Below are 25,194 nucleotides of genomic sequence, written 5' to 3'. Positions count from 1 at the left end.
CCCTCTCTATACTATGTTTTTTTCCCATACATACATCCCTGTAATAAAGTTTCATTTATAAATTAACCATGGTAAGGGATTAACAATAATCATAAAATACAACAATCAATAGCAACATGCCAGCATCACTTCTCTTGTACTTTGGGGTCTTAATTAAGTAAAATAAGGGCTGCTTGAACACAAACAATACAGGGACATTTAAATGTATCTTACTTTATTAGTAGTTTAGTAGCTGAATGTATCTGCTTGTCTGTCTCGGGTGGGTGGGTAGAGTATACAGCGTGGAAACACAGGAGCAAGGGATGATAATCTATGTCTCAGGTGGGACAGACAAGGATGGAGAGATTTCATCATGCAACATAGAATAACGTGTAATTCAGCACTATGAATAGTTTATTTCTGGAATTTTCCGTTGAATATTTTCGGACAACAGTTTCCTCAGTAACAAACCACTGAAAGTGAATCCACAGATGAGAGGGGACTACTGTGCATCATAACCCCGTGAAGTGTTCTTGCCAAAACACTGAACTTGTGTCTAATAAACCTCTAGATCTAATTACGAGTTTACAAGAAGCATGAAGTGTATAACCACCCCTGTGAGCCACACCTGGGAGACGGGAACAGCGTCAGGACGTATGTTCCGTGTTCTTCCCCAAACAAATGGCCTGCTTTTTAAAAAAAGGAGATACTTTTATAGATCAAAAGATATTTAAAGAGATGTGTTAGTGAAATGCAATGTGCAGTTCTTAGTTCTTGATTCAGAGAAACCTGAAAAAAGCAGTTGATGCAAACAGGAAAAATAGAACATGAACTGGGTAGTAGATGATGTTAAGGAATTAATGTTACTTTTATTGGGCGTAATAATTTTAATGTAGCTGTGTTTGATAAAAGTCATCTTTTGGATATCAGGAGGTATTGGTAGGTTAAAAATGTGATTTTTGAGGGTTCATAAACTGAATTCCAAGTTAATGGATGTGTTTTTTGCTTTTATTTGTAAAAATTTGAAAAATACTCATAACTGGTGAAACATCTTTTAAAGCTCTCTTTCAGTTTCAGAGATTCCAAAAAAATTTGGGGTTTTTTTTTGCATTCTCTTTTTTTTAAAGAATTGAAGCACTTTAAATTTTTACTTCAAAGCTGCTGTGAAATTTCAGTTTTTCTCATTATTAATGCATTTATATTACACTTTTAGCCTCATAAATTCAAAATTGATCAATGCAAATTCATTTCATGTTATGGAAATAATCCATTTCTGAATATATAAAGGCATACATTTCTTGTATCTTCTTCTTTTAAAAAGATCTAACTAAAATTATGTTTCCAGCTCAAATTTTGTATGTTGCTGTTTTACTCAGTGATTCTACAAATCAACAATCCGTGGGTAAAACGGAAAAAGGCACAGTTAACCTGAAACCAGAAACTGCCTACAACTTAATACATACCATTCTGTTTGGATTCTTGGCATTGAGTACAATGAGGTATTTTTCTTACCTGTTTGTTTACTTTTTAATTTGACCACTCTTGATGTTACTTAGCAATATAATGTGGAAAGTGACAGTCATCTTCATTAATAATCATGGTTCCCATAAAATCATCCTTATATACTATCTTCTCTCAGTATAAAATATTCATCATCAGTTTTTACAATTAATTACAAACATGCCTCTACATTTTACTCAAAACATAGTCCTCAAAAGGCAGTGGAGTTAAACAACGAACCCTTCGGCAAATGGCATCTGCATAGTTTTAAGTAAGATTTTGCCGTCATAGACTGTAAAGCTGCCTTTATAGGTATCTCAGGATCCAGGTTTATATTACAACTAGTACTTCCTGACTTGCGCCTGTATGTGTTCTTGCAGAATGAAGTACCTCTGGACGTCACACATGTGCGTGTTCGCATCATTCGGCCTATGTAGCCCCGAAATATGGGAGTTACTTCTGAAGTCAGTCCATCTTTATAACCCAAAGAGGGTCAGTGTCATCCCTTTTTCCATCTCCTTTTGTGACTTGTAGTATTTCTTTCATACCACTTTTTTTTGTTTGTTTTTCAGTAGCAGTGAGATAAAATGGATACTGAAATTGAAGCTAAAAATACATAATTGATATATTAAGATTTTATAGGGAATATTTTAAAATAATTTTATTTTTAAAAATTACTTCTTTTTTCTCAGACTATAAGTTAAATATATTCATTATACAGAATTTGGAAATACAAAAAAAGCACAAAAGGGGAATTAAAATTACCAATACTCCCCTTGTCCAGAATTATAACTGTTATTATTACAATGTATTTTCATAAAGTAATTATTAATACATGTATGACCATTTTTCAATAGCCTATAAATGCAGTTTTGAATTGTTCTACTCCGTACATTCACTAGGTGGCAATATGGTAGAAGCTGCAGATAACTTACAAATGATTAGAATCCTCATATCGACTCAGTTATTTTGCATATTGGAGACTTGTGTTCCATTAAATTATATTTCTGGTATTTTTTTAAGTCATATATTTACAAAGCAAAACTGTAAGTCAAAAGTGTTTTAAAAAGCTGGGCATAGTGGCTCACTCCTATAATCCTAGCTGCTCAGGAGGCTGAAACAGGAAGATCACTTGAGCCCAAGAATTCCAGGCCAGGCTAGGCAACATAGCACAATCCTGTCTCTCAAAAAAGAAAAGGTTCAAAATACTTGTAATCTAAATAATGTCTTTCTTATATAGATATGTATAATGCGATATTCAGTACCGATATTAATACTGCTGTATCTGTGCTATAAGGTAAGACTGATTTTCCTCATTCTTGTCATTCATTTATTTAGCAAAATAATTGCTTTGATTCAGTGTATTTTTTGTATTATTTGGCAAATAGAGTGGTTTGTGGAGGTTATAAATACCACCTTAGCTTCCTACTGCAGGTGACATTGATTGGAAAACGGATCTTTTTCCCAAATAGTTTTAACAAGTGAAAACATGATAGCAAAAACTACTATAGCATTTAATAATTCTAATTAATTTTGGTTTAGACTATTAATATTCAGCTGATGCAAATTCTGAAAATAAAGTGTTTTCAGGCTATTTTGAAATGAAAGTAGAAAAATTATTTTCCCATTACCTGATTTATATAGACTAAGAGATTTTTAAATGTATCTTACTTTAAGCTCCATATTTTGTTAGATGCTTATCTTCATAAGAGAATTAGACACATAAATAAATAGTGTCTAAGGCTAGGCTTTTTTAAATCTGTTCTTCAGTATCAATAGGAAGTATTTGAATTTTTCATATTCTCATTTGACTAGTTTCTGAAACAGCATGAACTGCCCTTTAATTCAGATATTATCAGAGACAGTGATCATTGGTCAGGTTGACTGTGGCTTTTTGTCACATCTTTGACACTGACAGTCTTGAATCATCACCAGGGCAGATAGCACAGACTATTTTATCCAATTGAGCTTCTGACCTCTCTTTTTAAAAAACTTAACATACTAAGTTTAGATTTTTTTTCCTTTTAAGTTTTACTTTGAGTTGGAATGACGGATTTCAGACTCTACCGTGTAGAGTTGTTCTCTGATTCGGGAGGGTGGCTAAAAGCAGGGTTGATGGGGCCTCCCACAGAGAGGATCAGCTAGAGCAGCGCAGCTTTGGGGTTTATTTGCTTATATTTTCATGTAGGATTTTGTGAACCAAAGGTTTCAGGCTAAAGAAAATATTGCTAAATACTGTATTGTAAGTATTTCAAAAAATGTGTTCTGTCATGAGCCTATCAAACATTTACCATTAGCAAAACTCTGTGCTAACTCCTAGATATTAAAAAACACACAAATAGATTTATGCCTCCCCACCTCTGGGAATTTTATTGCTCTAATGTAAATAACTGAAACTCATTAAAAACATCTAGACACCAACAATTAAGGATTAAACGGTATATGTTACTGAGGAGTCCAGTCAGTTTACCTTTCTTTACACAATGATGCTGAGGATTAAAGCACACTCCTCACAGAAAAGATAAAGCCCATGAATGTTTTTCTCACCACTGAAGCTGTACCAGACAATAACCATCTTTCACACTGCCCGTGTGCATGTAGGTTCAGTTCTTTTATGTCTCAGCTATCTATTGAAATTTTACAGATTTTTTTTTTTTTTTTTTTTTGCTGTTTGAGGACTGAGGTTGTTTGTTTGTAATAAAATTGAAGAAGGACATTGTATAAGAAGTAAACTGTCCTAGGGAGCACTGACTCTTGAAGCGTGGTCCTCAGATAAACAGCATCAGCATCTCTTGGGATCCTGTAAACATGCATGTGTTTGGGTCCCACTCCAGACCTACCGAGTCAGAAGCGTGGGAATCCAGTATAGAAATATGCACTTAACCAGCCCCCAAGTTTAAGAACCCCCCTGCTGTAGCGTTTACAGGGTTTCTCAGCAGTGGCACATTGACACTTGGGCCAGAGAATTCTTTGCCGCCTGGGGCAGGGGCGGTCCTTTGTGCTGTAGGCTGCTCTGCAGCACCTTCACCCTCAGCCCACTCATTGAAGCACCTCTCCCCTGGCTGCAACAACCAAAAATGTCACCAGACATTGCCAAACACCCTGGGACTAGGGCTGGGGGCACAATCTCTCCCCTCACTCCTCTTGAAAACCACTGCTATAGAAGAACAGGGACGGCTAAAGAAGCCATCATCTCCAGGAAATCCTTGCAGGTTTTCCCTGAATTGAGAGAGTTAGTATCCTAAGGAATCCTCCAAAAGACTGTTGGCCTAGCCTTTGATACAGGACTTCAGGAGAAATCCTAATGCATTCAGCTTTCACTGTGTAAAATAGTTCAGATACTTCATCTCCACAAAACGTATATAAAATCACAGAGAAAATAAAGATGTTACAGGTATGAGGGGTTACCCTGAAACTGAATCTGTTTTCCAACTATTCCAACTCTTACAGACTTACCTGTAAGTAACGTGAATTCATGTTTCAAAGCCTGATTTCAGTTTTACATTGCAATTGTTAATTAGGGTTTCAAAATTTCTTGTTTATACTACCAATTTTACTGTATCTCTCTTTAGGATAAGCCTATTAAAAGGATAAAAGCATGTACTAACCTCCACTCTGAAGTCAAGACTTTAGTAAAATTAGTACGTTGGTCTTGATTAACTTATTTGGATTGCTGAAATCCCTACTGTTGATTGGTAAAAACAGCAGTTAGTTAATTCAGCACTTTCATATGGTTAAAGGAGTTTGCCACAAAATTCTCACTAGCTTTTAACGTTTTCAGAATTAGTAACTTTCAAACTAGAAAAATACCTAATAGTCATTGAGTTCACAGATTTCAAATATGTTTATGCTGTAAGAATTAGAGCATTTCATTAAAAAGTTGGTATTCTATTGGTTATCAAATTAATGAGGAAAAATAGATCATTGAAATATTACAAAGGTATCATTTAATCAGTAATTTTTACTACATCTCTTCCAAAAACTAGAACCAGAAGTCCTGACACCTGATTTCCCATCACTAGCAATTTTCCTGATTCACCCACCCAGGAGACAAGATTTGAATGAGCAGTAAAAATGGCCAAAGATGAGATGACCAAAAAAAAAGTGATAGGTCTCAAACACAGCCAGAGATCAATCAGGTGCTGCTTTAATTCTACTAGTGGTTCTTAAATAAAAGTATTCTATTTTCTATGTCAGTGGAGCATACATACGTTGTCACTGGTGTTCTGTGCTAATATGTGAAATGAATTCTGCCTTTAACCTTAGGATGTACATAGATATGATCAAGTCTTTTTAGTCAACTGTCATTTGATAAAAACAATTAAGATTTAGTTAATTGTTGAATTAAATGGACTTAAGGTATTAGATAAGTGGGTTATTCAGAGAGTAGTTTTTATATTTTATTTACAAAATCTTAAGTAACTCAAGTTGACCAGGAGGCACCAAGTGGTATAAATACAACCAGATGTACCAGATTTTCCTGGAGAGCCCTACATTTAAAGATTCTTCTCTCTCATTGTACCAGCAATTATATTAATATATGTCAAACCATTTGACCAGATTTCTAGTACAAAAATGCAATCATGCTATTATGAAATGAAAAGGGGGCTGGATTTGGAGCCAGGGTCCAGGTTGTAGCTCTGCCACTTGTGAGTTGGTCAAGTCAGATACCTCTCTGAGCCGCAGTTTCCACACTTCTAAATGAAAAATAAATCCCAGTGGGTGATGCTGCCTGTTGCGTCATCCATGTCATGGGTTATTGTGAGGATAAAACAACGCCGTATTCTAAAACATTTTTGCAGCCATAAGACGGCTCTGTCTTCTACAGGATACATTCTACTTTTAGGGGTAAATTGCGTGGTATTAGTTAATTACATATTCCTAACGGACTCTGAGCTTTCTCATGGTTGGCATTTTTGTCATGTCAAGATAATGTTTTGTCAGGTATTCACATCACATACAATAGCATTTTTATTGGAACGAGCTAAAAGGCTCATTTTTTAAAGTTGGTGATACCTCTCATCCTGATTAGCTTCAGCTGAAGATAATTTCAGACACTTCCCAGACGCCAGTTCCCTTGTATTAGGAGGGTTGCTGCAGAAGTGAAATAGTTGTATATTCCAGTTGCCATGTTTATTTAGTTCACACATTATATGCAGTTTATCTTTTTTTCATTTAATCTTAGTGATAGTTGTGGGTATAGGGGTGGATTTTGTTTTTGTTTTGTTTTTAATTTCAGTTCTGGCCAGGAATGATGGATGAACTCTCCGAGTTGAGAGAATTCTATGATCCAGATACAGTGGAGCTGATGAACTGGATTAAGTAAGAGGATTTTTTTTAACTTTTAAAATTGTAAGTGCCTTTTAAGAGTCACTATAGACCACATTTGGTTTTGGGGGGGTTTTGTTTGTTTCTGAATCTAATTATGAAGAAACAATCGTCCTTACTAAATTTTTCTTTAAAACTCCATATTTGAAAATAACGTCTTTCTATTCAAGAAATATTCTCTCCAACTGTATCTCATGAAGAAAGGGAAAATACTCATTTGGAGAGGAAAACAACTTCAATAAAGACATTTCAAACCACTGACAGAAATGACAATAAAAGTTTATTTATAGTATCTGTTGAAACTTAAAACTTTATGTCTCTGTCAATTTTATCTTTATTATTTTCATTTTAATACCATTCTGATTTTCTACTAATGGTGACACTTGAAAGTATTCTTTCTGGCCAGGCACAATGGCTCACGCCTGTAATACCAGCACTTTGAGGGGCTGAGGTGGGCTTATCACCCGAGGTCAGTAGTTCAAGACTAGCCTGGCCAACGTGATGAAACCCCGTCTGTCTCTACCAAAAATACAAAAATTAGCCAGGCAGGCGCCTATAGTCCTAGCTACTCAGGAGGCTGAGGGAGGAAAATCACTTGAACTCGGGAGGTAGAGTTTGCAGTGAGCCGAGATCGCGCTACCACACTTCATCCTGGGCGACAGAGCAAGACACTCTCTCAAAAAAAAAAAAAAGGAAAGGAAATATTCTTCCCTCGTTAATTATTTTTAAATTATACTGTAAACTCCAGTTAAGTAGAGGCTCATGCCAGCTCAGTGCAGATTTTATGTTAACTCATCATATTAGAGCTTAGGACCAGAGAAAGTTTTAGATACAAAACCTGGGACCTTCTGTCTTGAATATAATGCTTTAGTGTCCTGTTGGCTCTTATTTCTTCCGGCACTTTGTTTTGCCTCAGCATTCAGCATCTGAATGAAATTTGTGTATTTCAAAGCTTTATTAACAAAACCTGCCTCGCACCAGCAAAAATAAACTTTTCTACCTAGAGCACCATTCCTATGCCCTGGAACACTGTATTTCCCTACTTTTAACCAGAAAGCAGCAGTGTAATTATTCACACGTAAATAGAGGCTGCGCATCACATGTGGTACCTTCTGAAAACATTGGCTGGATTGTCTGCATCACTTGGGATGTTAGCGACTATTTCAGCACCTGCCCATGGCTAAGGCTTACTCACCAGTACACATCAGCCCTGAGTGTCTGCAGAGATGCTTGATAGCTGAGGCCTTCTAGGGCAACGCATGGATCTCATAGAGATTTATGTCTAAAACATACACATGGCTTTGGTCCTAATATCGGGCTGGGTGTGACTAGATTCAGTCAATATAATTTTTCACATATTTCTAGTGCTGAGAGCAGTAAGCCATGCTTTGTCTTTATTTATTTAATTTTAAATCATGCCAGACAATTACAGAGTAAATAATTCCTTCAGTATTTATTATGTACAGGAAAAGAGAGTTATTCATGTAAAGGAAAGCTAATTTAACTATAGTCGGCTGGAAATTTATGACGTACATCTGAAGTTGAGGCTGATATTTTCTATTTTCAGGACTATACTGTTGAAATTAATGCTGGAGGACCCCTGCTTTCTGGTAGCAACCTGAAGGTAGTGGGTCTTCCAGATCTCCTTAGATTAGCACCATAAACACCCCAGTCTTTCAGGAATTAATTACAAAGTCATTAAAAATGTATTCTAGCAGAGCCCCAGGTTATCTTTGGCAGTGTCAGACTAGATATATTTATTTGTAGTGCCTTTATTTTTATATTTTTCCCCACAAAAAATTAAAGTAACATTTCTGACCGTGAAAAATTGTGGATGAGAGATGATTCCAGGTGTAAAGAAGAGAATACAAGTGTCCTATTTCCCTTGTTTGGGAGGTGATGTTCACTCTTCAGTCCCTCCTTTTGCTAACAGCTCCTCTCCCTGTAGTGCCTTTGTAGTAGACATACTCTTTTGGCTTTTTTTTTTTTTCTCAGCAACTGAAGGATTTGCATTGTTCCAAAAAATTTGTTCTATTGTGATCTAGTCTCGGCTTTTTCCCCTAAAATTCTTCAAATCTAAATAATATTTTTATAAAACCAGCTGCTTGGCATGTTTGCAAAGTAAGCGTAAGTGGTGATGAATGTATGCCACAATAGGGTCTATGTAGACATCAGATATGTTTGTTTAAACCAACACTCAAATCCACACTGGCCTGTAAGGCATGGATTCCAAACGCAAGTGACTGCCTTAATATTCTTTTAACCTGCCCTGATTTCTTCTGTTTTTGAGACATAAAATATGACCTTCAAGTTTCACCTCACTGCTTTGATTAGTCACACAGTATCCATGTTATTAGCAAGTATGAATTGTTCTGGAGAAAAGGCTGCGGCCTAATGGCTCTTTCAGATGCATGGGCTGCGTCTGAAAGAGTCCCAAGATGCCTGACAGAGAACCAGCACTGTCCCTGAGGGCTGCCTCTGTCCTCCGCTGCCTGTCTTCCTGTCTGCCCTGTTCCCAGACAGTCGAAGCAGACACACTCAAATGTCTGTCTTCTGCCCATGCAGTCATCACGGCATCTGTCGGACAGGGGCACAACCTCCATTATGGGAGGGATGGCTGTCCTTGGGATGAATCACAACTAGAGAAATAGTGGCCTGCAGAAACCCTGGGGACACCTCAAGTGACCCTACATTTTGGCACACAGCACCCCTTATGTGAAGTGTTGAAAAGAAGCTTATCCGTCCTCTTCATCACTCACGTACCTGGAAGTGTCCTGCCCCGTGTCCTTGCTGCTGGGGAAAGCCACACCCCACACAAGGTGTCACTATTGTGCTCCTGGCACAGGGCTTCAGCTCGGAGATTCAGGCTTTCCAAGTATTCTTGGAGGGCTTCTCTGCTTTGAGGGTAAATTGAAAGATGTGGTTGCCTCAGTGGGAGTTGGTTCTTTCTTTTTCAGAGGCTGAAGAGATATCCTCAAGGGAAAACAAAGGGCGTTACTTGAGGGGAACACTTAGAATGAGAAGGGTCATACCCAAGGGATTGGATTCCTGTGAAGACTCTTAAAGCCTTAACTAATTTATAAAGTTATTCCACATCTGAAGTTGTGCACTTGTTAATAGAGTTCAGCAGATGCTCATTGAGCACCAGCTGTGTATGGGCACCGTGTGAAGTGTGTGGATGCAGGTGGCACGCCACTGCAGCTGCCTCTCACTGGAGTAACTGCTGGGCTTTGCCTCAGCACAGTTGCCCTCATTCTTCTCTCCCGGATTCTCACTCTCTACTCCATTTTAAGATCTTCAGTGGCTTAGCGAGTTCAGTGGGAAAGTTTTTTTTTAGAATTCTAATTTTAATAATAGAAAATGTTTTATGCTTTCCTATCTTTAGCTCCTAAAAGGAGTAGAGATTGAAGTTTCAGAATGAAACCAAGAGTGTTTAGGGATTAAGTTGCTCTTTATTACAAGGATGTTGTGACATTTGACATGTTGTTAAAGTCAGGGCCCCAGGCTGCGGAAGCCCCAGCCGCCTTCCCTAAGAGCTGAGAGGCATGTCCAGCCTTCCACCCCCAGCTTTTGTGCATTCACCTGTCTGCTGCTCTCCACACTACACCAATGCATTGCATGCCTTGTTTTCAAGCCGATTTAAATGCATATATTCATATTTACCCTTCTCTCCTGATAAGGTTTCCTGGATACAAAATTAAAAACTTGGAATTTTTTTTTTCCTTCTGGTATCTCTTTCAGCAAAAGTCAGGCGGTAGTTTTAAAGGTTCTGTGTGATTAGAAAGCACGTTTACCTCAGCAAGGCCGAATGCAGCCACAATCTGTGGTTTCCACCTTGTTTCTTTGTGTCCTTGAATGTTTCATTTTTCGTTCCTGAAAATTTTCTTCTGACATTTTGCAAATAAGATAGACAGATCTATAGATTTGCATGTTTTGAGGGATGACATTTTAGCTACTTCACTTTAGGAGATTTTCACTGGAAATAGGCTCTTTCCAGTAATGAAACCTGCGTGTGCAGGAATTTCTCGATGGGTCTGAAAAAATGAACCAACTTCTTTCACATTTAAGCAAAGCAGAAAGTGAGTGTATATTTTAAATATGATGTAGGCTGAGTGCAGACCTTAAATGCCTATAAGCCTCTTTTCTATTTAATGAATCATTTTCTAGTATTTGCATAATTCTATAAATTTTTGAAGTGTAGATAAAGCAAATGTTCACACATTGTATTATAATGCTCAGTTTCCCCATTAGTTCAACAGCAATTAACTTGTTGAAGCTTAGAGCTTCACAAATAAATGAGATTATTTGTTCAAAATGCCATCAGGTCTTCCTGGAATGACATTTAAATTATATAATGTAAATCCATTTGACCTGTGAGTCCTTGTCATTATTTAGTGACATTTCTTACAGAACAAATTGGGTGCAGGTTGGGCAGCCTGCTATGGAGCTTGGCAGAGAGCTATAAAAACAAATTATCCTTTCATTTTATACATCATTTGTTCAAACATTTGTAAAAATTGCTTTGTTTTTCTATAATAGAGAAATGTCATTCAATGGTTAAAAGCACATTAGCTATTTTAGATACAGACCACAGACTGTATCAGGCAAGAGTGTGTGTGAAGGAAGAGCACCCAGCATTATGTCCATCACTGCGTGCTTTCAGCTAAGGACAACGAATCCCTTCTCCCTTTGCCTGCTAAATTTACCACAAAATAGAAAGGACAGTGAATATAAGTATCTTTTTAAGTTTAGAAATGTGTGATTGTTTGTTTCTCATTTTGTTCCACTTTGCTTGTAGCTTTTCCTTTGGCATTTGCCTTACGGGTAGAGTGAAGTATTGGAAGTAGCAGTGATATTTCCCAGGTTTACCACGGAGCTGGCATATCAGACAAGGCCACATGGCACAGAGGAAAGAAGCATCATCCCTACTGTCCTCAGAAGTCAGTCATTTTCAAATAGTGTTATTTTTTTGTTTTTATTTTATTTTATTTTATTTTATTTTATTTTATTTTATTTTTTAGATGGAATCTCTGTCGCCCAGGCTGTAGTGCAGTGACGTGATCTCAGCTCACTGCAACCTTCGCTTTGCAGGGTCAAGCGATTCTCCTGCCTCAGCCTCCCAGGCAGCTGGGACTACAGGCAGGCGCCACCACACCTGGCTAATTTGTGTATTTTTGGTAGAGATGGGGTTTCACTGTGTTGGCCAGGCTGATCTCAAACTCCTGACCTCAAGCAATCTACCCATCTCAGCCTCCCAAAGTGTTAGGATTACAGGTGTGAGCTGCTACACCCAGTTAGACGTATTATTTTTAATTCATCTTATAGGCATGAGGATATGTGTATTTTACTGCTTTAAAATAAAGCCACGTCCTCAGTGAAAGAGTATGTTAACAATCCAGAGGATTGTGGCACTAGCACATTAAACAGAGATACTTCTTTTAAACTTTCTGACTTTTGCTAATAAGGCCAGACATTAAGACAGTCACAACTTAATGAGCTTTGTTCCACTTTTTATCTCATTCCCCTGAGCAGCCATGTGTCACTTGCTCTGCTGGTGATGGCCCTGCTGTTGCCTTGGGGCTGCACCTGCTAGGGGCTGGGGGTGGGAGCCACTCAAGAGCTCTTAGAGCCTGCCCAGGAGAGAGCATCTTCAGTGACTGCTGTTTCATTTCCAGCTTAGCTGAAGGCCTGCAGTAAGCATTAGTAAATATGTGATAGACTAGGCTCACTACAGCACTGGGTTATTTTGAAGTGTCTGTCTGTAATGGGACCTGTTAAGTAAGCTTTTTTCATTTTTTGAGATGGAGTTTCGCTCTGTTGCCCAGGCTGGAGTGCAGTGGCACGATCTTGGTTCACTGCAACTTCTGCCTCCCAGGTTCAAGTGATTCTCCCTCCTCAGCCTCCTGAGTAGCTGGCATTACAGGCGCCCACCACCACGCCTGGCTAAGTTTTGTATTTTTAGTAGAGACAGATTTCACCATATTGGCCAGGCTGGTCTCAGACTACTGACCTCAAGTGATCTCCCCATCTTGGCCTCCCAAAGTGCTGGGATTACAGATATGAGCCACCACACCTGGCCTAAGTAAGCTTCTGGAAGGCAGGTTGTCATACCGTGTTTGCCAGCCCAGCACATGGTAGACCCTCGGCAATATTGTTTGAATAAAGAAAGAACTTTATAACTCCCTAGAGGGCAGTTTAGGACTTTGGGCATTTAAGCCTTTGTGAACTCTAATTCATCCAAGGGCTATGATTATAGTCCAGGAGGCAGGCTGAAACCTTGGTCGTTAGCTGTGGCTGGATAACAAGGCCTGTCATCTCATCTCTGCTGTAATTATAAAATGCATGCTACACATAGCTTTGTGCATCTTCTTGGTGCTGAAGCTACACAGAGATTCCTATTATACATTCAAAACGGTGATGGGGAGACAGTCTTGTGATTGGAATGGATGTTGTAAGCTCAGCTGCCGGGTTTGTCTTTTGTGTAGAAGGCCAGCTTGGCACTGTTCAGGCAGTGAGACTACAAACCAGGATCACTCACCCCTGATAGCTCTCGCCTCCACCTCCTGCTCTGCCAGGCGTGGAAACCAGACTCATGTTCTTTCTGCATCTTAAATCTGTCTAGTTCAGAGGACCAAAGACAGCCACTTTTTGGCACGGATGTGTCAAGTTATCGTATCATTGATTGCTGTGGAATGGCTCATGCCAGTTGAGAGTATTCAAAGGAAAGAAGCCTGGCTTGGAAAAATGGTGGCACTTTGAAAAATTAGTATTTGTTCGTACTTGTTTCCTTTAGCATTATACTCTAGGTGAGGGTAGCACAGTACACAAAGCCCAGAGTAAGTGTTTATTAAGTGTCAGTTGAATTAAACTGAATTCCATTAAAACCTTTCACTAAGGAATTCTGTGCACCTTCATTGCATTTTCATTGAAGCCTTCTTATTCCTCTGACCACGTGGGACAAAATGTGAGACAGTCCCTGTAATTTGTTGGTACGGAGGACAGAGCTAACATCTATTTGTTCTTGTGTTCCTGGGTCTGTCAGAATGACAAGCTCTCAAGTGCAGCCAAGCTCATATGAAACTTTTTTCCTGCTGGAATCCGCATTCTAGACTCTGGCATGGGAGAGGGGATGCATATTATGTGTCATTATGTATGCTCATTGTCATTCCAGCCACTTTTTTTCCTCACTTAAGAACACTTATTGGAATGCGAGTGAATGAGAGTGTCATTGTTAGAAAGAAAATCTTGAATTTTTCAAAAGTAAACTATTTGTAAATGTCACAACTTGAATTGTAGGATGTCTTGCTTGTAGACATCCAAGGCCTCTGTTGGATGGCGTTCACGCTGGAGCCTTAGCACTGAGTTGGAATAAATAAAACATCCTGGTGGGATGTATGAATGTGATGAAGCTTCTCTTAGAAACCGCAGCACCAGAGCTAGTTGCGTGCCCTGCTCCAAAACCATGGAGAACAGCCTGCCGTGGCTTTTTCTGCAAAGGATGTTGAATTTTAATGATTTTAAATAAACTCCTCACAACCATCTTCCTCATTTTAGTTCAGTCCAGCAGGCACACACTCCTCTCAACACAAGAAGGATAAACGCATCCCGCAGTGTCCTCAGTGGGCCTCTGTGGGAAATTCTGCATTCAGGAGAATCCCTGGAAGAGAGCTCTTAGGGCCTCCTGAGAAATTAACTCCTTGACCGCTTGCAAGTGACTCTCAAGTTTCAGGAAAAAAAAAAAAAAAAGGGAAAGGGATTAAATCAGCTACTATGATTCCTTTTTTCCAGGGAGGAAAAAGGAAAAATGCTTTCCCTGTATTCTGGGAGTCTTTTCTTGGTCCTTAGTCCCTGCCCCTCACACCCATGGGAAGCGGAGGATCGTAGTGTGGTGGGAACTAGAAAGCGAGTTTGTGCCGTAATACTAGGGTGCCCTGTGTTCCTTAAACTGCATATAGTTTCTCATAATCAGGACTAAAGAAAAGTTATGTGTAAAATATTTGCGTTTTCACATCAGAAGTATTGTGTATCCCCCATATTGAGTAATAAGATATTGGCTATTTCAGAATCTTGTTTCCATGGTTTTTTTTTTATTTGGTTTTTGTTTTTGTTTTTGTTTTGTTTTGAGACGGAGTCTCGCTCTGTCGCCCAGGCTGGAGTGCAGTGGCTGGATCTCAGCTCACTGCAAGTTCCACCTCCCGAGTTTATGCCATTCTCCTGCTTCAGCCTCTCAAGTAGCTGGGACTACAAGTGCCCGCCACCTCGCCGGGCTAGTTTTTTGTATTTTTTTTAGTGGAAACGGAGTTTCACCGTGTTAGCCAGTATGGTCTTGATCTCCTGACCTCGTGATCTTCCCGTCTCGACCTCCCAAAGTGTTGGGATTACAGGCTTGAGCCACCGCTCCCAGAGTGGGGCCGCTCCCGGCCCCATATTTTTTGTTATTGTTGCTAATTGTGTTTTTATTTATGGTAGTATCTGTGATTTTTTTCCTTATTGCTTTTTTAAGCGAAAACCCTTGGAATTGACATAGTATCACCTGCAGTTTCTGGCTTGATGATTTGTTACATGTTGCTTTAGGTAGCCCTTTTGTTAAGTTGGATACACAAGCAGTGGCAGTCTTTCAGGTTATTTTTGTTAGACTCTGCCCCTCTGGAACAATATAGCAAGAGAGGATTGTGGGTCTTGGCCTAGAAGTCTGAACTCAAAAGCTACACTGCCTGCCTTCTAAGACAATTCCTTATAAAAGTAAACCTAGCAAAACAGTAAGTGGCTTCCCCACTGCTATTCTGGTGAACAGTCAAAAACAGATACAAAATATTGTTGTAAAAAAATACAGGGACTGGTGCAAAAGTAATTGAGGTTTCTGCTGTTGAAAGTAATGGCAAAAACCGCAATTATTTTTGCACTCACTGGTTTGAGTGGAAGTCAAAACCCAAACAAACTCCCGTTTTTTTTTTTCCCCTGATTTCGTAACTCTTTGTAACATAGCTGGATTCTTTTGAAAGAGTTTGATATTGTCTTCTTTGTTGTCTTTAAGGACCTCTTAACGGTGGGGTTAATTCAGACTCAAAAATCTTTCAGCTCTAACACTCCAAGAAAGGCTGTGTTTGCGGGAAGCATGCAGTTGCTGGCCGGAGTCAAGCTGTGCACGGGAAGGACCCTAACCAACCACCCACACTACGAAGACAGCAGCCTGAGAGAGCGGACCAGAGCGGTGAGGGTTCCCTGTGCCTCCCCTTGCTTCTTGTGGGCCAGCCATGGGCTGCATGTCCCTATGTGTGGTAAAGATGGGGCTGAATGCTGCACCCTCCAGCATTAGGTTAGGAGGGTGTATTAGTCAGTTTTCACGCTACTGATAAAGGCATACCCAACACTGGGTAATTTACAGAAGAAAGAGAGGTTTAATGGACTTACAGTTCCACATGGCTGGGAAGGCCTCACAATCACAGCAGAAGGCAAGGAAGAGCAAGTCATGGCATACATGGATGGCAGCAGGCAAAGAGAGAGCTTGTGTAGGGAAACTCCCCCTTATAAAACCATCAGATCTCGTGAGATTTATTCACTACCACGAGAACAGCATGGCAAAGACTTGCCCCCATGATTCAGTTACCTCCCACCGGGTCCCTCCCACAACATGTGGGAATTCAAGATGTGATTTGGTTGGGGACACAGCCAAACCATATCAGAGGGGAAATCAGAGCGTAAGTGCACAGGGCTCACATCTCCCGGTTCAGGACCTCTGCCTGCCCACATCCACTAAGGACGTGCTATTGGGCCACAGGTCCTCCCCAGGGAAGAACCGAGAAGACACACGCCTTGAGATGTGCAGAAAAGAGCATTTGGGAGCAAAGCTTTTGGATTAGGGAGGGGAAGGAAAAGGAGTTGAGGCATACTGGTCACATTTCTTATGGACCATTCTGAAGTCTGGGGTTTTTGTTTTTTAATAGATAATAATAGTCTCATAGTTCAAAATTCAGAACATACAAAAGGAAATATAGTGAAAAATGCCTTTCCATTATTGCAGTTCTTAGTTCCCCTCCTAGGAGGCAGATAATGTTAGCAGTTTCTTGTGTCTCCTTCCACAGGTATTTCATGCATATACAAATATGGTGGGGGAGGGTGGTGCTCCTTTCTCCATTGTAACAAAAGAAGTGGCATTCTACATTCTGCTTCTTCGGCACTTAATGTGTTTTGGAAATCATTCTATATTCAATATATTAACAGCTTCCTTGTTATTTTTAAAGCTGCTTAATATTTTACATGGCTATGGCATATTTTATTTAGCCATTTCTGCTGTTTCCCTGTCTTTTGCGATTATATGAACAATGCTGCAGATAAATTTGTCTGCGCATCACTCTTTCCAGACACAGTGTCTGTCTGTACAGCAGATTCTTGGATGTGGAAGTGCTGGGTCAGGGTTGTTGGCATCTGTAATGTAGATCGAAAGATGTTATCAAGTCCTCTCTATACAAGTCGTATTTGTTTACATTCAAGTCAGCAGCGCAGGAGGGTGCCTGTGTCCCTTCGTCCCTCCAATCAGGTTTCCAACTCATAAATGTTTCCTAATGTCACTTTTTCATGTTGACATTTGAAAAGTTGTTGAAAAAGTCTTGTTTTGAGGTGCCATTTGACTAGTCTGAAAGCAGATGATTTTTACTAAATCTCCTGTTTTGTGTAAGAATCATTTGAATTTAGACTCCTGCTAAAATAGGGATTTTTTGATGGGCTCAAGTGTTCCAGATAGTTCCAAATTAACTAGGAGGATGCAGGAAAGGGGCTCCCTGGTGTTTGAGACACCAGGTTCATCGGGGTGGCCTCTACTGCTTGGACTGGAGACTGCAGAAAAGACAGGTTAGGTGCACAGAGCGTCCTTCTGGGCATCTCCTTTCCTGTCTCGGTACTAGGGTTAGGCCCCCCATGCTGAAATCCTGAAGGCCCTACGGCTCTTCATCATGACCCTGGAATCCTTGGAATGCCTTCAGTCCGAGACCTTGTGCTGGACTGTAGGATGACACAGTTGTCTCAGTAATAGCATCCTACTCCCTACCATTTCACGCATCCGTGTGGACACATTCAAGTTAGACCCTTAAGCCCAAATCAGAAATCTAGCATCGAAATCAGGGTGCAAGAAAGGAGTCAGTGCCTCTCTTCATGAACCCCCACATTCAACACCTCACAAAGTCTGTTTCCATTCCAGCCCCAGAATATAGGACGCTCAATTTGCATCCATCCACTAAGGGTGTGTGGCACTGGTATGAATGTGAAGGGGGCCTCCTGTGGCATTTCCCATGGTGTGCTGCAAGTGGCTCTCACCCCCAGGATGGACGAGAGGGAGAGGAGCAGTGGGGTCTCTCAGTTAGCCGAGATGCGGTGTAGCAGGTAAAGCAGCCTGTGCTGCCCCAACCTAGGAGCAGGGACCCTACAGGGGTCCTTCTCCCCACCTACCCGTGTCAGAAACTGGGGCTCTGCCTTACTGGGAAGGGTGTCTCCCAGACTGTCCCATCGCTCTTAATGGGCCATTTTAGTCTAGGGGTCCCCTTTTTAAAAGTAGAGACTGTATCTTATTTACTCAGCCCTGTCATTTACCTTGGAACAGCGCCTACTAATGAATATAGTCCTAACTTGAAGTAATACATTCTGAATCCAGATGTGTTCTTCCTGGCTCACTCTCTTCCCAAGGCCGAGCACTCGCAGTGTTTTGGGAACTTCCATGCACACACTCCAGGCCTGCAGATGAGTGTGTGTAGCGTGGCCTCGGCTGGAGAGAGCACCTTGGGCATTAGGTCTTAGACTCAGCCCTGTGAAAGGCTACGTCACATAGGTAACTCCCTGGCAATTGAGTAGCATTTGCCACATTGCATTTTTATCTCTTTTTGAAGGTTTATCAGATATATGCCAAGAGGGCACCAGAGGAAGTGCATGCCCTCCTAAGGTCCTTTGGCACCGACTACGTAATCCTGGAAGACAGCATCTGCTACGAGCGGAGGCACCGCCGGGGCTGCCGACTCCGGGACCTGCTGGACATCGCCAACGGCCACGTGAGCCTGCTGCCTCTCCCTGTGTGGGGTTCCCCTGCCCCTCCTGCTCTCTCCCACTGAGTGTCCTGTGTCCACTGGTGCATTTCCACAGGCTGGCTTTCAGAAGCTAAGTTGCACTCCAGGGCAGGACTCTGATTTGAATCCTAAGAATGTGCATCTTTTTATCCTTTATGTCTAGTTGAATTACGCTACAAATCAAGTATTCACTTTTTCTCTTGCTTCCTGCAGAACGCCTCTCTTGGCACTTTAGTGACTGCCACTGGGGCTGGGCAAGGAAGAGGTGAGAGGGGAGCCCTGGGTCCCCAGTGTCACATCAAACAGAGCAGCTCTGCCTTCAGCTCATTCGTATGATAGGGCTCTGCATAAAATGTATCTGTTAAGGATTTTGCTGCTATAAACAAAACCTCAGCTTTTAAACCCACTGCTCCAACGCTTCGTATTGGCTAGCCGCTGCATGGCGGGGATGGTGGGGCCCTCCTGCCCTCCGATCTAGGTGGTGGATTCCCCCTGCCCCTCCTGCTGTCTTCCACTAAGTGTCCTGTGTCCTCTGGTGCATTTCCACAGGCCGGCTGTCAGAGGCTAAGTTGCACTCCAGAGCAGAAAAGCAGTCAGCCGCTTGTCCCCTCTCCCTTCTGAGGAAAGTGTTCTTGGAGCTCTGCCAGGTCTCAGTAGAGCAAACAGATTTTCACCCTTTAGAGGTGTGAGGTGTGCTGTAATTAATGGTATGGAAGCCAATAGATATTTGTAAATGAGTTGTACAAAGTGACAAACCTAGCCTGAATTTGAAAAAAAAAAAAAAAAAATTCTTAACTGTACAAAATTTGAGATTCAGATTTTTGCCCGAGGAGAATCATAGTTCATAATTGTCTTGAGTTCAGAGGTGGTGCAGACCAAAGACATCCATTTAAATTTTGATTTGAGTGCGACTTTTTCAGGTTATTTATTTATTTTTGGAGACAGGGTCTCACTCTGTCACTCAGACTGGAGTGCGGTGGCATGATCTTGGCTTACTGCAGCCTCAACCTTCCAGGCTCAAGTGATCCTCCCACTTCAGCCTCCCAAGTAGCTGGGACCACAGGCATACATCACCATACCCAGCTAATTTTGTTTATCTTTTGTAAAGATGGGGTCTGGCTGTGTTGCCCAGAGAAGTCTCAGACTCCTGATCCAAGTGATCCTCCTGCCTCAGCCTCCCAAAGTGCTGGGATTTTGGGCATGAGCCACCGCACCTGGCCGAAGTGTGACTTTTTCTGATGAATTAGAGAGCTTTCTCTGATCACAGTGGTCCTCTATATTTCATTTCTGTGAGAGAGACAGTATAGTATGTTCCTAAGAACAAGCAGACCTGAGTTCTAGTTCTGGCTTTCCCGTTAATGGGATCATCGTGTGATGCTGCACTCTCCTTCTCAGCCGTGGTCTGCACTTCTGAAGGGGGAAAAGGATGGGCCAGATGATCTCCAAGTGCCCATGGACATTGAAATAATATAATTTAATTTCACTCACATACCATTCTTAAACCCAATACCCATTCCTGCTCCTACTGTCTTTCATAAGTAGGATTTTCCCCAAAAATTGTATTTGGGTTTGTTTTGGTTTTAGATGATGGATGGCCCAGGAGAGAATGATCCTGATTTGAAACCTGCAGACCACCCTCGCTTCTGTGAAGAGATCAAAAGAAACCTGCCTCCCTACGTGGCCCACTTCACCAGAGTGTTCCAGAACAAAACCTTCCACGTTTACAAGCTGTCCAGAAACAAGTAGCACAGATTTCTGCCCAGTGTCTATTTTTGATACAGTGAAACTGCATCATGATGAAACTCGGTAGATGACGTTTCCTATGTAAGTAGGTAGCCCAAACCTTCAAGCTGTGATATGAGTAAGTTCTACAGATGTTTACACAAGCATTGCCATCTTTGAAAGCATCTTCTACAAGCGGAAGTCTTTTTTGTTGTGTGTCTATCTTTCTCATTAATGTTCTTTAGCCTAAATGTTGACAACTTTCTAAGAGTGACCTAAAATTATGTTGTTGGAGAGAATGATGTGTGTTCCATGGATACCTGGATAGGCACATACCATGTTGGAAGATGAGCACCTGCTCAGGATTTGAAATACTTTTAATTTTCAGGTGGCTTAAAATAGCTATGATTGAATCAATTAGAGACGATGATCGGCTTATTTAATATGATTTCACTGGTGAAGACGAATTGGTAGCTTTCTAAAAAGCTCTTTAGTGTCCTGTTGTATCTTAAAATATTACAATATTTTCCAATTGTCATGCTTTTAGCATTAACAAAAAAATCATGTTAGGGCTTTTATCAAACATTTTGTTACACTCTGTCTGAAATGTAATGTGGAGTACTTCAGCACTATGTGTCATGTATTTGTGTGTGTGTGTGCGTGTGCGCGCATGTGTTTTAATGCTGGGCACAGAAAAGTGTTACAAGTTCCATATTGTAAGTCCTTAAAGGGGCAGAAATGTATGTAGCCAAGTAGAATTTATTACATTTTAGTGTTATTATTTTAAAACTTACTGATACGCTAACCTCTCTTGCAAGTAATAGTTTTGCTTTATTTCTTACTCATTTCAATTTATTGGGTTTGCAAAATTTTGTAAACTTTTTGTGTTTTTAGCCTTTGTATTTTTTACAGCCTAGAATCTTGCAAAGTCTGAATATTTTTTAAATGTTCTATCTTAACTAGTTCACTAATATAGTATTTTTAGCAGACAGCATTTTCATACCAAGTTTGACTTGTGGTCTCCAATCTTACTGGGAGGGCCCTGGTAGTATAATTCTTTTCCTTACTAAAAGGTAACCAAGTGCCTCTAAGTCATGCTTATTTGTAAACAACAAAGAAGAGTATACGTACTTGCTCAAAATTTTTTTGATAATTGCTTATATAATTAATTTCTAATGATGAGGACATGTAAAAGTTGCTAGTAAGAACATATTATGCATTTAATTAAATCAAGATGGCTAATGGAATTAACGTTCTCCCCTGTTCTTGCCAGATGGAAATGATTTAAGCATTTCTGCTTGCAGTTGTATTGAAGTAAATTACCATAGACATCAAGATGGCTACATCACATTTTCAAATGATTTTATATTAAATTACTACTTATTAAGCAGCATTCAAAAAGTCTTTTACACTGTCATGTTGGACACAAGCAGACTCAGCTTTTATCAAAACTTGTTTAAATAAAAAATTGACAGTAGCTGGGTTACTAAATTATGCAACTGAAACTCCTGAATTACACCTTTTTTGTATCCCTTAATAAGATTGGAGACCACTGCAGTTTAGGATAATACAATAATAAAACGTTTTAATCAGTACTAAAACTTTAATTAAGCCAATAATGATGCATGCCTGTTGTAGCTGACAGCATGGGTCAGTCCATCCTTCAGCGAGTGCCTTACTCTAATTGAAACCAAGCACACGTAAGGTACAATATGTTAGACTCTGTGGTTTTGTTTTCAAAATCCTCTGTTATGGCTATATTTAAATTTGTTTTAAGTATTCCTGTATGTATTCATCTAAGCATTTGGGCATTTGGAGTCTTAATATACAAGAAACATGCACTTAAATTTGTATGCTTATCACTGCAATGATGGCAAACAGTGATTTTTTTCTTTTTCATAGTTTAGGTGTCATTGTTGCCAGCACCTTTAGTGCTCAGTCTTCAGTGAAAAATATAAAGTGCCAAAAAAATCTTGCAAGACAGAATCCATACTTAACACTCTTTCCAAGACACTGTGACAATGTACAGTAGAAGTTTTTATTTCCTGATGACCAAATCTATCAACGAATCATGTTATTAATAAATATTTTTAGCACTTGTCAGTATTCTCCAATGTGACCTTCTCATTGGAGTACACAGAAGGAAAGCAAAGAAGAGCATCTGACTTCTGGCTCTGGCTTACAGCCTCTCCACCAGGCTGAAGCAAGAGACCCACGGCGGCAGCTCCCCGCCACTCAGACCTGGGTGGTGATAGCCTCAAAGAATGGCTCTGTTTTCTGTTGATAGAAAACCCACTTGATTTTGCTTCTGAGTTAGCAATCAGAAGACCCTCTAAGTACAATAGAAGTGCTCTTAACGGACTCTGTCTATGTGACTCCCAGGCCCCGGAGTCTCCATCTCTCTCGTAAGCCACCTGCCCCAGCACAGCTGGAGGCTGCTCTCTGGTGTTCTCAGTGCTCTGGCTCTCTCCCTTGAGTTGTGCGCCCGTCCCAAACTACTACATGCAAGCTCTGCTTTCTCTTGTAAGTACACAACTCAGTTAAGTATTTACGTACACGTAGAAAATACGGGTGTGAAAAGAAAGAGCTTTCTGCAAAAATTAAGTTGAATGCTTTGGTAAGAAGTGATAAAGGCTAGTTGCCAATAAAAGTTGCTTTTAAATTAGGTGTGGCTGGGAAAATTATAAGATATTGGGGAAATTTTACAAATCAAGAAAATTTCTGAGCTTAGATTGCTTCATAGATTTATTTAAGTACTCATCCCACCTTTTAAAACTCTAAACCGAGAAGAAGGGACCCAAATCATGTTATTGGTGTGATTTATGTGAGAAGTAGAACTACAGTCATTGGACCCTTAGGCAAAGGAAAAACTCATGTCTTTATATCAGCAGATCAGCAAACGAATGTACAGTTACACAGTTGAGGTTATGATTCCCTACTTTAACCTACTTACTTTATTAAGTGACCAACTACTGATACTGATCACAATAGTTATTAGAGATTCTAATTTAGTTGGAAGGTTCTAATCACTTTTATTACAGGCATTTGAAAAATAGGGATTCATTTCAAGTATATTAGCCAGGAGCATAGTTAGATGTTACCCAGGCCATTTGTCATCGTGTTAATGGTGATTTTCCTGACCCTTGTGAGATCAGCGTGACAGGAGTGTGTGCGTTTGTGTTTGTGTGGGTGTGTGTTTTTGGTTGGATGCTGCCAGGTGGCAAAGGCATATGTAAATACATCATCCGATCTGCATCTTTATTCCACAATTAACTAAAAGTAAAAATGTCTATTCTGATTCTGTATTAATTTTGTCTAAGATGTAAAGATTTTAGTTCATCTTTGGCCAAAACCTACCTAAATTAACGTACAAATATTTGGTTTTTAAAATTTAACTCAAATCTCAAAATCAATAAAGTGTTATCAGATCCTGTATCTTGGTTAATACGCTCCCAAATACTTTAAACGTGGCAACCTTTTGGCCTAAGAGAGTGTTTGTCTGTTTGTGGAAAAAAGCTTTTGAGATGAGAGAATGTCTGTCTGTCTTGTGGCAATTGGTTTTCTGTTTTTAACACCCTTTGGGTAAAATCTTACAAAGAGCTTTTATAATTTGTTTTACTGAATTGTATGGAGATTGTATACTAAGTAAAGCTCTTTTAAATTGCACGAGTGTCTTGCATTTCTTTGAAGGTCAAAGCCCAAGGAACCTGCTTGTTGAAGTGCATTAAATATTTGCTAAATAGAGTAAATCACTAAAGATGGGTGTATCGGGATCTTAATTGTAACTGTTATTGTTGAGGGTGTTTATTTTTTCACACGGATTTTGGTTTGACATCTGCTTATTTGTTTCACTTGAATTCCAAGGTTATAGTTTAGATTTATAAAGAGAAGACTACTATCAGCAGAATTTATCCTTGAAGGACTAAATGCTATTTGTTTTGACCTCAAGAACAGTTTCTACTTAATTAAATTCTGAGTCTTTAGTAGTTCAGGAAGATGGGTGGTAGTGCACCTGCTTGGTTAGAGTGTATAGATAACAAATGTGTTGGACTGTTACGTTCAAAGCAGAAGTTGAAATTTCAAGCAAAAATGGTCAGAAAGACAAAAATGGAAAAAAACCGGCAGTGAGATCTCAGATATTCTGTACTGACAGGTGGTCCCTAGCAAAATAAGAATAATAGTATAGATAAGCGAGAGATGTGGGATATGATACTGAACATGGAATGGGCTGACATGGACACCAGCCGCTTGACAGATGAAATGCTTTTTTTTCTCTGCCCCTCCTTTCAGATAAGGTGTCTGAAACTCATTTCATAAACCTTTTTGTTATTATTTAGAAGTTTGCTTTATAAGATTGTTTTTCAACATGCGCATAATAGAACTATAGTATAATGTGAAGTCAATTTCATGAGTTACAACCAACATTTAAAAGGAAAGGAGGGAGGGAGGGAAGGAGGAGGACAGCCCAGTGTTAAATGTAAGTGCTGTTTTGTGGAAGATCTGTTCCAGTTATACATGTAGGTATTCATGTTTGGGGGGTACAATATAAAATATATTTCTTCTGAGTTACAGTCAGGCTGAAAGCCAGGCCTTTATTAGCTGGGGGATTCTGGGA

At 40.0% G+C, this 25,194-nt stretch overlaps 1 protein-coding gene across 5 annotated transcripts in view; it reads left to right on the top strand.

Moving 5' to 3' along the window:
- The window catches only part of DPY19L3 (dpy-19 like C-mannosyltransferase 3), an 80,674-nt gene extending 56,432 nt beyond the window's left edge, over window positions 1-24,242 (top strand). For 4 of the 5 annotated variants that reach the window (XM_030912683.1, XM_030912684.1, XM_030912685.1 and 1 more), the window contains 7 exons: window positions 1,356-1,478; window positions 1,860-1,971; window positions 2,720-2,776; window positions 6,719-6,801; window positions 15,886-16,018; window positions 18,684-18,842; window positions 20,442-23,244. In XM_030912683.1, coding sequence (XP_030768543.1) covers window positions 1,356-1,478; window positions 1,860-1,971; window positions 2,720-2,776; window positions 6,719-6,801; window positions 15,886-16,018; window positions 18,684-18,842; window positions 20,442-20,603 — 829 coding nt within the window. In that variant the 3' untranslated portion in view covers window positions 20,604-23,244. Of the gene's footprint in view, window positions 1-1,355; window positions 1,479-1,859; window positions 1,972-2,719; window positions 2,777-6,718; window positions 6,802-15,885; window positions 16,019-18,683; window positions 18,843-20,441 lie in introns of all 5 variants that reach the window. The other variant, XM_010355779.2, reaches the window with a different exon arrangement.
- Window positions 24,243-25,194: the final 952 nt, after the last annotated feature.

Source organism: Rhinopithecus roxellana, chromosome 12, assembly GCF_007565055.1.
Source record: "Rhinopithecus roxellana isolate Shanxi Qingling chromosome 12, ASM756505v1, whole genome shotgun sequence".
NCBI classification, from domain to species: domain Eukaryota; kingdom Metazoa; phylum Chordata; class Mammalia; order Primates; family Cercopithecidae; genus Rhinopithecus; species Rhinopithecus roxellana.
The sequence above is the reverse complement of the archived record's forward strand: the minus strand, read 5'-3'. Positions and strand labels throughout refer to the sequence as shown.